The sequence below is a fragment of the Coffea eugenioides genome, chromosome 5 (genome assembly GCF_003713205.1).
Source record: "Coffea eugenioides isolate CCC68of chromosome 5, Ceug_1.0, whole genome shotgun sequence".
Taxonomy (NCBI): Eukaryota; Viridiplantae; Streptophyta; class Magnoliopsida; order Gentianales; family Rubiaceae; genus Coffea; species Coffea eugenioides.
The window spans coordinates 47,703,876-47,716,468 of record NC_040039.1 but is presented as its reverse complement, the minus strand read 5'-3'; the positions used below and the strand labels follow the sequence as shown (position 1 = coordinate 47,716,468).

The window sequence follows — 12,593 nt, the reverse complement described above, 5'->3', positions numbered from 1 at the left end:
AACTAAAATTGACATAAATTATGCGAAGTTCAAATGGAAAATCCACTTGCCTTCCATTCTTCAAGTAAACTTTCAACAGCCACAAACTTTGAAAAGGGGGTAAAGCTTTGAACAGCCCAATTGAATTCAACCAAAGACCTATAATAGAAAGACCAACGTATTCAGCAAGGAAAAGATAATGGATTTGCAAAGAAACTCCCTTCTCCCACCTCGATTCTTAAATTCCACCCTTCTTCCACTAAAAAATTTAAAATGAAAAAGAAACTATTTTCCGAAGAAACAACTTGCTTGTAGTTGATGTATTTTCATGATCATAATAAAGGAGATGAAGGGCACGGGGTAACAAAACCAGTTAGTTTTGTTTGGATTGTAAATTATTTGAGATATTTTTATTGTAGCACTTTTTGTAATGTAATGTATGTAAGATAAAAAGCTGTATTGAAAATTATAATGGTGATGTAAACAAATATATTTGGAGAAATAACCCACTATCCAAACAAGCGCAGTGCGGCAACGAGGAAAAGGTCATGCCTCCAACTCCAAGCGGTCTCAGAAAAAATGCTGAAGGCGTGTAACAAACGAACGCAATAGAGACCCCAGAAGCGGAAACCTTGAAGCCGACCATTTTCAAGAAAGGCGTGAAATATGGACCGTATAAAATTCACGCCTTTATGATGAAGCCTTCACGATTAGGCCACAACTGAAAGTCATCTGCTTGCCCTTGTAATTTAACAGCTAAATTTGACATCTCCAGACTTGAAGGTGGAGAAACCATGACCCTGTATTTTTTTTTTTTTTTTTTTTTTTTTTTTTTTTTTTGAGAGAAGTCCACTGCTCTTTGGCCAAATCAAGAAGCTTGGATAAGATAAAAAAAAAAAAAAAAACTAGCCTTGGTTGGAGCTCTGCCATTTTGAGCTAGCATTGCGGTTGTAATGCATCATTAAGCCAGATTAGGTGGATAATTAGGTTCGATTTTCTTTGAATCTAACAAAGACTTTAGATGGCTTAAGATGTATCATCAAAAAAGCAAAATATGACTCCTGAATCCTCTACTAATCTCCTCAATATTACTTCCTTGGAGTTATAAGAGTACATTTCAATGGATCGATAACTCTTTTCTGCGCTCGATGTACAAAGGGGAAAAAAATTAGAAAAAGGAAAAAAAAAACAAATTCAACAAGAAAAATGATTAGAAGTGATAGAAATTGCTGTCTTCGGTATTAAAGATGCCATGCATGTGGTGAACGATGCAATAATAATCAGTTTGGCCTTAATTTATTCCCACAAAAATCAAACAAGAAACTTCAAAAATCTGTTTTAACACAGATTGCTTACGGGCTGCATTATTAACTTGATAATTCAGTACACGAGAAAAATAAAAGGGATATTTTCAGTTAATTAATCTTGCCAAAGCATCACAAAATCAATTCTCTAAATAAGAATTGTATTTTATTTCTCCCTCAGGCTCAAGAACTTCTCAATAGAATGAGTTGGATACACATACAGGAGAGAAGTCAATTTTTATTGATCAGGCGCCTAGCTAGGCAAGAGGCTATTTTAAAAAAATTTCCTATAGTCCATTCTCATCTGGGATGTAGCCCATTTCTTGGAGGATTGCCTTGCAATCGGGATTAGCCTCAGTTGTCTTGTAGCCAAGAGGGTTGGCAAAGCGATCAGTGCCTTGTACGCCATTGTTTTGGGTCAAAAGGATCCTTGCCTTGTTTTCGCCAAAGGGAACATTGCATTCCTGTGAGGGGCTGCTAACGGACGCCACGTCGCAGATTTCTTCCTCATGATCTCCTTGTACGGTCAACTCGTAGTTTCCATTAGCATCAGTTGTGGCCTTCTGTGAAACTGTCACTGTTCCGTTTTCGCGTACCCTGCACTGCAATTCAACCTCAGCACCTGCCCATGGTAGCAAACAACGTTAATTCTGCTGCGCTCGAGGTCATTAACCTTAATCCTAAGAAACAAGAAAAATGTAAATTGATTTGGTAATACATGATTAAAGAAAATTAGTTTACCTTCGATGCTTTTGCTAAGGCTTGTTTGGAACTCGACGCGGCATGGATCGCAGTAGACCCGGCCTTTAACGGTGAATGCTTCTTGAGCATGAGCAAGGCTGGCAAGGGCCAAAAAGCAGAGAGCAGACACAACAGCAACAGCCTTTGCCATTTTTTTTGGTTTTAAAGATTTTTTGGCTTTTTGCTTCTTCTCTTGCTTGTGTATCTACTGGTTTTCTTGGATGTATTATTAAGGCCTATTTATAGGTGATGGAACAAACAGAAAATGAGGTTCAGCGGTTATTTCTCTAGCAGTTTATGGACCATCATTTTTTTTGCGGTTTGGAAGAAGAGATTGTCTCCTGCATTTGTTTCACCACCATTGACAGATTCAAAAATTTTAACCCACATATTTCGGGAAGACTTGCTTCTTTGACATCAGCCCCCCATTGGTTTTAACAAAATTACCTCCTATATTGGGAGGTGGTTATGCTTAGATCTTGATTTGGTAGTTATGTTTTTCTCCAGTTATTTTTTTACTCAATAATTTTCTAACTTTTTTTTTTCTTTTTTGGCATGGTTCCTCCTAGTTCTTGCCTGATCAGTGAAAACTTTGTACCGTAACTAGTTACTATAATTCTTGAGTCTGCGCAGAATAACTAGTGTAAGAATTTTCAAGCCATGCATGGAGAGCTTCGCCCATCACCTACACTACAGATCTTTAGTGTTAATGGGAATTAAAATTAAAGAAAGTGTAAAATTTTTTGACTTTCAACCTGATTTAAAAAATAAAAATAAAAATCAAGGACAATGTCATTAGCAAGTATGCCATACCGTATATTAGCTCCTTAATTTTCGTGACATTTAAATCCAATCCTAATTGCCAATGCTATTATAGTTACACATAAACAATTTCTTTGTCTCAACTCTTAAGTTGTGCAAAAGAATAATCCTGAATGATAACATTTGTGCAAAACATACATTATTGTTATCTCCAATTCCAATTATGCTTCATTTTGGCTGAAATAATTGAGATATTGTCACCCTAATTTGTACGTTACAAGACTTGAGATGATCATACGGGTCACTGTTCTTTAATAAGTGTTTAGCTCAACTAAGTTTCTGGCCATTAATATAATGAAAATGCAGAACTTAATCGTCTTAGGTGCTATTTTTACGAAGGGTAAAAAAAAAAAAAAGAAGCCTTTTTTTTTTCTCTCTCAATTTAAATTGCCAAGGTATGTGGACAAGGTGTACACGCGTATAGATACAAACGTATAATGGTTTGCTAGAGTGTTTGTAATTGAACAATTAATAAAAGACTAATTTATCGAAAGAAATATACATTTTTTTTAACCTTTGCAGACTAGTGCTGATACTATCAAAGCTAAAGAGATTAGTACCGAATCCTAAGTTGAGTATTCATATGTGTAAAAATTAATACTTCTTCTTTAGGGTAAAATCAATGTAATCTATAGTAATTAGCACTCCTTGGATAGGGTAAATTAATAAGATCACGCTTAGTAGCTAATGGTGAGTGCCTTTCTGAAACAGTACTCGCGAATGAAGGTCAATGAAGTGTCGCTACCGTCTAATGGATTTGGGGCATGTTGGTATGGTTGGCGTTAAGTCCTGTCGATATGATTATTGTATTTTTTTTATTTGGTATACACTTATGAAATTTTGTATTTCATGAAGTACAACAAAGTTACGTGAATATAATAACACTAAATCATAAAATATAATAAAATTATATGAGTGTACATCAAATCATAAAGAGGTAAAATAACTGCACCAATTTTACCTAAAATTAACTGTATTTGCTCTGTTCCCGCATCTAAGACATCATCGTATATGCATTATCTTTCTCCAAACCCAGGCTCCAGACTGTAATATAGGGGTATAGGACACCTCTACAATTTGTCACCTCTGCAACTCGTGATAGTAGTTTGTCACTAATTTCTCACTATTTAGAGATTTTACTATAATGGATTTTATTTTAACAAAGGTAGTTATTTAAAATCTATAAGTTGCTTCTATTATCGTATCTCTTTATAAAAGAGAAGTTTATCAGATTTGTAACTCTTATCAAAAGAGATATGTCAGTTTCCATTACTGACAGACATTTCTCTTCATTGGTGTCTCAATAGAGTCTATAAAATCTCGTTGACAGCCGTTTTTCTTCATTGGTGTCTCAATAGAGTTTATAAAATCTTAATCAATACGTAATTGACATATACTTGTCATATACAATTTTGAGAGAGTTTTATATATTAAGGCTTTGTTGTATCCTGGGGTATCAAATACCATTAGGAAAGTGAGATCATCACGCCTCAAAGCCATTACTGTGCTAACAATCTAAAGGTATTTGATAATGGCAATTGAGGCAAATTCTGGAGTGAAAATTCATATTCAAGATCAAGAAGCCATCAATTTGGACGGGTTCGATGGAACAAACTAGACCAGATTGCTGATGAATTGAAGTGTCGAGGATACGTTCTCAACTCGCTTACCAACAAGCTCTATGATCTTTAAGAGTACGAAAGAAATTTGGGCTACATTGGAAGCGGAAGTATAAACATGAAAAGAAAGGTACTAATAAATTCCTAGCACTCGTACTCAAATTTTTTGAATACAAAATCTCTAATGATATGCCAATTATGGATCAAATACACGAATTGGACATTTTGGTTTCTCAATTGAGTGAATCACAATTTGTTGTTCCTGACCCTCTCTAAGTGGGAGCAATTTTGTTAAAGTTGCCTCCTTCTTGGCATGACTAAAGGAAGAAAATTCTGCATTCTATAGAAAGTTTAACTATTGAACAATTTACTGCTCATATGCAAATTGAGGCAACCAATCGTGCAAGAGAGGCTATGATTTTGAGTTCTACTTTAAAAAAAATGACATACACTTTGTAAGTGAAAAAGCTTCTGGTTCTGAGAAAAAGACTCATAATTCTTTGAACGTCCAAAAGAATGGAAAGAGCTCAAAGAACATTAAGAAGAGTAGAATATGCTTTCACTGTGGAAAGCATGGCCATTATATCAGAGAGTGCAGGTTCAAGAATGTAGCAAAATGGAGCACTTTAAGTGCTGAAAATTAGAACAAGACCAACATGATTGAGAATGCTGTTAAAGAACTTATTGCTATGGTGTCTCAAATGGAAATTGACATGATCACTGAACTACATATGGCTATTGCAACAAAGTCCGAAGGCTGGGGGCTTGATTCACGTGCAATCATTCACGTGTGTCATGACAAAGCCTTTTTCAAATCTTATGAAGAGCTGAAAGAGTTTGAGGAAGTGCTTATAGGGAATCACAATGCTCCCAAAGTTGTCAAGAAAGGATCAGTGGAACTAAAGTTCACCTGTGGGAAGAAATTATCTCTCTTGAATGTATTTCATATTCCTAATCTTAAGAAAAATTTTGTGTTTGCTAATCTATTGTGTGAGAAGGACTTCAAAGTAGTCCTAGACTCTGATAAAGTTGTAATAACTAAGAATGGTGTATTTGTAGGCAAGAGGTACACTTGGGATGGCATGTTCAAATTTAGTATCAATGAAATAAATAATTCCTTTGCTTATGTTGTGAACTGTTCTTTCTTCTATATGGCATGCAAAATTAGCACATGGCCATTAACGTGCTAAGGTAGTTAAAACCTCTTGGAAAGTAAGATGAGTGTAATGTGTGCTTTGTACTATATTGAGAGACACATTCTTTAAGCATAATACTTGTCGTGTGAAAAGAAAATCTAAACTAGTGACAAACTAGTGGTGGATTGTTAGTAGTTTGTCATTAATTTACATATTTTGAGCTTTTACTATTATGGATTTTATTTTAACTTAACAATGTAATTATTTAAGTTCTATAAGTTGCTTCTAGCATTGTATCTCTTCATAAAAGATAAGTTTATCACATTTGTAACTTTTATCAAAAGAAATATGTCAATCTTAGGAAACCTCTTGTGACTTTCATCAAAAGAGATATGTCAAAAGAGATTTGTAACATGCTAAGGCAGTTAAAACCTCTTGAAAAGTAAATGAGTGCAATGTGTGCTTTGTACTACATTGAGAGTTGGAGTTCAATCTTAGAACACTATGAACTTTATAGTCTTGTGCATTAGGAAATGGTTCAAGTCAAGAGACACTTTCTTTAAGCATAATACTTGTTATGTGAAAAGAAAATCTAAACTAGTGACAAACTAGTAGAGAATTGTTAGTAGTTTGTCACTAATTTACGTATTTAGAGATTTTACTATTATGGATTGTATTTTAACTTAACAAGTTAATTACTTAAAATCTATAAATTACTTTTATTATTGTATCTCTTCATAAAAGAGAAGTTTCTCAGATTTATAACTTTTATCCAATGTTTTCAGAATCGGACCGGATCGATCGATTTGACCGGTTGGACCGCAAATCGGACATGTCACCAGTCCAGTTTAGTGTTGAAGCCACAAGTTAATGAAAAATCATTGAAAACCGGACGAACCGTATGAACCGTTAAAAGACGTTCAAACCGTAAACCGGTGGTTTTTTAAAATTTTCAAATATTCACTTTAAACTCAAAACAATAATAGGAATGGAGCTATTGGGATTCGAACCTACGTCTCCACAGTCACAACAAAGACTTGTTACAACTGGACTATATTCATAGGACAAGCTTTTTTTGTATAGAATGCTACTTATCTTAAGTAAAAAACTAAAATCTAATTAAACAAAAGAAAACCCTAGCACTAAGACACTGCAGACACTAGATAGCACCTTTTGGCTTTTGCTTCACTTCCTCAATCCTCGGTTCTCTTGTCTTTGCTTCTTGTCTCATTTTTTTTTCATTTTTTTCTTTGTAACCTTTGCACCTCCAAATCAAATACCCATGACAAAATCTTTCTCAAGCCTTCCCCATGATGATCAAGCTATTATCTTAGCTGATTTATAAGCAAGTTGGAAGCTTCAACTTTCATAAGAGTTTTTTCGTCTTGGTGAGTTTAATTTTTTCCTTTTCAAGATTTTTGTTTTCTATTTCCATTTGCAAATGATTCAGTACAAATATTTGAAAATTTTAATCAAAAGAAAATTTTCAACTAATCTATGACAGAGATGTCGTTTGTCTTGTAATAATTGTATTATCTACTACTATAATTTTACAAATTTTTTGAGTTGTAATAAGATTTTTCCTTTTTTGTCTTTGGTGCCTAACTTGTAGTAATTGTTATGTAGATTTCTCTTAGGACTAGTATCAATGGAAGTTAATTTGGATTATGTTTCTTTTTTCTTTTTCTATTTTGAAATCGTTTGCTTTTTTGGTTTCCGTGACTTATTTGGCATAATCTCTTTGCTTACTAATAAGGTGTGACCTTCAAAGAATTTTTTGAAGTTATCAAAAAAAAAGAGAAGCGGTGAACCAGACGGGACGTCAGACTGGTTGGATCGGTCGAACCACAAACCGACCCCTTTTCCGGTTCACTGGCAGGTCAGAGTTTAAAAACATTTTGCTTTTTTATCAAAAGAGACGTGTCGGTTTCCATTGTTAACGGACGTTTCTCTTCATTGCTCAGCTGTCCTTTACCAATTACTAGTATCCATCTTATCCGCTTTCAGACTTGGTTTAAAATCTCAAGACACTGGCATTTTCCCCCAATGGCGTCAAGACTGAACTCCAACAGCCACACTCTCCCTCCTTCCCCTCAAAATCCAGCAAATAAACCACCACAACTCTCCTCTCATTGGCCCGAAAACCTCAGCCCCCTCCCCCCCACCTCTAATTCTTTAACCCCAGAACCAAAACTCATCATTACAGGAGGCTCAAAGCTCTCTGGCCATGTTAACATTAGTGGCTCCAAGAATTCAGCTTTATCAATTCTTGCAGCGACAATTTGCTGCTCTGGGACTACAAAGCTCACAAATGTACCTAATGTATCTGATATTCGAACAATGGCTTCTGTTTTGGAGTCATTGGGTGCTGAAGTTGAGTTTTGTAGGAATGAAGCTGTCGTTAATGCTAATAGCATTAGCTCTGTTGAGCCAGATTCAAACGCGGTTGGGAAAATTAGAGGTGGCTTTTTTGTCATTGGGCCGCTGTTAACTCGGTTTGGCGAGGCTGTGGTGGCATTGCCGGGTGGCTGTGACATTGGAAGTCGTCCTATTGATCTTTATATCCGAGGGCTTGGTGCTCTTGGTGCTGTTCTTGAGTTGAGGTAATGTGTGCAATTTTTCGTATGTAAGTTAATTTTTGTGTGTGTGTGTGTATTTTTTACTCGGAAGGACTCTGTTCAGCAGTGCCACTTAATCTAGGCTCCTCGTTTTAGGCCTTGAAGAATATTTACTTTTTGAATGCTCTGAACTACGAGATTGGTTTCACTTAGAAATACAGGGAGATGTAATGGGAAAAAGTTTGATAAAGGAACCAGAATGCTGTTTTTGGATGATTTGTGGTATGAGCCACCATTTGCTAGCTTAGAGTTTTGAATGGTTTTGAGTAAGAATTTACGAGTCTATCTTGTTTCATTAGGCCCAAAAGGAAAAAGGTTTGGCCCAAAACTATAAATTGCTTTGTAAATTTCTTACTACTTTATTTCCTTTTGTCTGCAACTTTAAGTCCACCTAAAGGTTAATGCGTTGCATTTGCGGTAGATATGTCTAGAATTAACCACTGTCAAAATGTTCTCTAGCCAAGACATGTAGGTGTAACAATTCTCGACACGATTTAAAAATTCTAATCGAACCTAACATGAAATTAGTGGATATGATTTTACTTTTCACGGATTTGGATTAAATTCAGGTCAGATCTGAATGATCCACTAATCAAACAAGTCCAATTTAGATCAACACGGATTGATCCGTCTGACTTGTTTAATATGTATTTTTATAATTTAATAAATAAAATAGAGGCATAAAATAAATAAAAAGAAAACTAACTAAGACTATAATTAAGTATTACGAGAACGAAAGAATATTATGCAAAAATAAGGTATTTTATTTGTGCAAGTGTCGTAGTTTTTTTTTTTGTTCATTTTTTTTTACAAAAAGAAAAATAAAAAAATTACTACAGATTGGGCTACAATTTCTATGTTCTGATGGAAACTTCATTATTAAAAAAAATTCACCATACTACCAAAGTGAGAAGGTTAAAAAATAAAAAGAAAATTAAGCGAACAGGTTATTTAGATAGGATTCGGGTAACTCGCGAAATTAACAAATCTTATTTGGGTCAAGAAAATTGACTCATTTAAATTTTCGGATGGTGTTCGAGTTGACATGTTATTCAGAAAACGTGAGTTTCAAGCTGACCTGCCAACCTACGACCCGACCCAATTATCACCCCTAACGACATGTGGGTAATTTGTGTACTAGCCTTTTAAGGTCTACAACTATAGTTTTGCTCAATTGCCAACCCTGACGATGAGACTCAAGTTTTGAAGTAATGGTGGTTCACGCAAAGAGATTGATAGTGTTTGACTGCTTGCGGGTGTTTTCTCCATGAATTTATTTATCAGCAGTACCTCATAATTCGCTGAAAAGAAATTTCTCTCTCCCTCTCTGTCACTCAAAAGACAAAGAATTGCCCTGCTTTTGTTAATACTTCATCTCTGTGTTAAACAACTGAAAGCTAGGCAAGCTTTTGATATATCTGTATATTTGTGTCGTGTTGTATTTGCAATCATCGTAGCCGTTGCTTCACAACAAGCATAGTTGCTAGTCATTCACAAAATAAAAAGCAGACTGGTGCTAGGTCATGCATGTATGACAGGAAGCCCAGTGGGTGGTTCATATTTGCAAGAATTGACACATGCTGGATAATGTACATGAATGAAGTAAGCTTTGGTTATCATCCACAGAGATGAAAAAGTACAAGCCTACGCTTCAAATGGAAAGGGATTGGTTGGTGCGAGGTTCCAACTTGATTATCCTAGTGTTGGGGCGACGGAAACTCTTATGATGGCAGCATCTTTGGCCGAGGGAAATACAGTGCTTTCAAATGTAGCTCAAGTATGGCAGTAGAAGAATCTCTTAGATATTCTATTCTGATTTGAATAGTGGTTTTGTTGTGCTAAGTTTCTGCTGCTTCAAAGATTTTGGACCTCAGTGAATGACTCAAAATCTTGCTTATTCTTTAATTGGATATTCCCTCTGCAGGAACCGGAAGTGATAGATCTGGCTCATTTCCTCACAAGATGTGGAGCTTCCATCAGAGGAGCTGGCACCCATGAACTTTATATTTCCGGAAGGGGTCAGTTGTATGGTTCCTGTTACAGCATTATGCCTGATCGGATAGAAGCAGGCAGCTTCATGCTTGCAGCTGCGATTACCCGCTCTTGTATCTCGTTGTCACCCATCATTCCTTCAACTATATCCTGTTTGATTGAAAAGCTTTCTAGTGCAGGCTGCAAAATTGTATCGTACACTGATGACACCTTGGAGGTATAAGAACGTTCTTAAATATTTTAGCATTTAATTTTCTTCCAGACCCAAATCTGTTATTCACAGTTCCGAGAAATATATGATTGATGACCAGGTTTCAGCTATCCCTGAAAAATGTGGAGATGATTTGCGAGGCTTTGACATTAAAACAGGCCCATTTCCTGGTTTTCCCACAGATCTCCAACCCCAGACTATGGCATTCCTTTCAACATGTAACGGTCTAAGTATGGTGGAGGAATCTGTGTTTGAAAACCGCTTGGGTCATGGTATGTAGTATGGATAATGGAGCGATCAATCATTGCACTGGAATTCATGTCCACTCTTGTTCACATCCTTGCTCAACTGCATCAGCAAATACATATTTTAACTTGTAGCTACACACGTATTACTGTTCTAATCTAGGGTAATTTTTATATGACATATCCCTTCCCTAGGCACCAAGCCATATTCTTCTTTTCAAACTGTCAGCTATTTACACCTAGTTCTGGCTTTTGGTTCTTGTAGTAAAGGAATTGAGGAAATTTGGGCCCAGAATTCAGGATTGTGGAAGCACCGCTTTGATTTTTGGAAAGGAGACAGGAAGGTTAGCTTCTACTCTTTTATGATGTAGCTGAATATATCTAAATTTGGTGTATGACTATGATTTATGAAGATTGACAACTCTAAATTACTGTTCCATCAGTAGTTTCAAAGGTTCTCAAGTCATGGCAGCTGATTTACGTGGTGGAATGTCACTGGTTTTGGCGGGGTTGGCTGCTGAAGGAATAACTGAAGTAAGCGGAATTTCTCACATTGATCGTGGATATGAGAATATGGAGATGAAGCTTCAGAATCTAGGAGCTAATGTCAAGCGTTTCGAGTCCTCGACCAAAGCTTGTACAATAACTTCGTACGGCATTGCCCAGTCGGAATGATTAGTTGAGAATGTTCATCTGGAAGCCCGTAAATCATCCAGGTTGTGGCATTGCTAACCATTCATATCTGACTATCTTACTAACCTATCACCAATTCTCCAACTGCATTGAGCGCTTAATCTCTACTTGTTCCCATACTGGCTGGATCAGAATGCCGATCAGTTGGTAAAAGTTTGAGTTCTGCGGTCCGTTGGATTTGAGTTTTATCTCACCAACCAACCGTTCAGTTTGTTGGGTTTGGTGGAATAAAATCCAAATCCAACAAAATGAACAGTTGTGGGATAAAACTCAAACCTAACACGGTCAATGTCAGCAGGGTTGATAAGTTTAAATTTGCAAATTCAGTTTATCGGATGTAACTATTCGGGCTAGTATGAATGAATGATTAAATGGTTGATGTATCTTTAAGGGGTTACTGTTTATCCCTATTCCTGTGGGGTTTGTTGTAATCTTCATGAGTTGGCTATTGTATTGATCTCACAAGTGCGGGCTACATGTAACCATATCAAAAAGTAAATGGAAAGAGTGTAATTTCAATCTACCTGAACCGCTATGTGTTGAGTTATTCCGTGCACTTGACAGTATTGCCATCAATGTCAGCAAACATTGTGAGGGTATTTGTTAAGGATTTCATCACCTTCTCATTTGATTTCGCCAACTTTCGTAGTAGTTTTGCAAAATGTCTTTGGTTTATTTTCGAATTCCTATCATTTCAGAACACCTTACGCTTCTACAAGTTGGATCATGTATGCTACTCCAGAAGAACATACGCTCCCTCTCCTTGATCACAGATAGTTTCTCTAAGAAAATGCATTTCAGTACCCTTTGGGAAACCTCCAACCGTGGAAGCAATTGTACCTCAGTACCGCCACTCTGCCATAAAACCACATTGCTCAAGACTCTTGCGTTTACTTCATTTTTTTCTCTTTTGAGTCTCTCCTCCTCTAATCCCCTCTCTTCCCCTTGGACGAAAACAGTTATAATCGATACATGAATCTTACTTGTAGTAACATTTTCAGCGTCAAAAGAGTTTCCCGGTCAAGGAGATGATGATATAAGCATTAATTCTATCGAACATCAAAACCATGAAATATCTCCAGATTCCAAATTTGCCTGAAGGTGTTCATTTGAATATTGTAAAACATTCAGGACCCTTGGTCCGAAATTAGAGAGGCATCCGTTGATAAAGCAATATAATCGCGCATCATCACCTCCTAGCATTCAGTCACCGTGAAGATTTCCACTAGCCAC

General features: G+C 36.3%; 2 protein-coding genes across 3 annotated transcripts; one reads left to right on the top strand and one right to left on the bottom strand.

Annotated features, from left to right (window-relative positions):
- Nucleotides 1–1,570: 1,570 nt before the first annotated feature.
- LOC113771901 (anther-specific protein LAT52-like) lies at nucleotides 1,571–2,175 on the bottom strand. The gene is made up of 2 exons (XM_027316449.1): nucleotides 2,025–2,175; nucleotides 1,571–1,905 (listed from the first exon to the last, which is right to left on the bottom strand). Exons 1-2 carry the CDS (start codon nucleotides 2,173–2,175, stop codon nucleotides 1,571–1,573), a joined length of 486 nt encoding a protein of 161 aa, XP_027172250.1.
- Nucleotides 2,176–7,642: 5,467 nt separating this feature from the next.
- On the top strand, nucleotides 7,643–11,889 carry LOC113769908 (UDP-N-acetylglucosamine 1-carboxyvinyltransferase 2-like). Of its 2 annotated transcripts, none has more exons than XM_027314228.1 (6): nucleotides 7,643–8,204; nucleotides 9,846–9,996; nucleotides 10,144–10,428; nucleotides 10,523–10,694; nucleotides 10,933–11,011; nucleotides 11,114–11,889. In XM_027314228.1, exons 1-6 carry the CDS (start codon nucleotides 7,648–7,650, stop codon nucleotides 11,340–11,342), a joined length of 1,473 nt encoding a protein of 490 aa, XP_027170029.1. In that variant the 5' UTR covers nucleotides 7,643–7,647; the 3' UTR covers nucleotides 11,343–11,889. The 2 variants fall into 2 exon arrangements, with proteins under 2 accessions (XP_027170029.1, XP_027170028.1); XM_027314227.1 differs by having other exon boundaries at nucleotides 11,111–11,889.
- The last annotated feature ends 704 nt before the right edge of the window (nucleotides 11,890–12,593 follow it).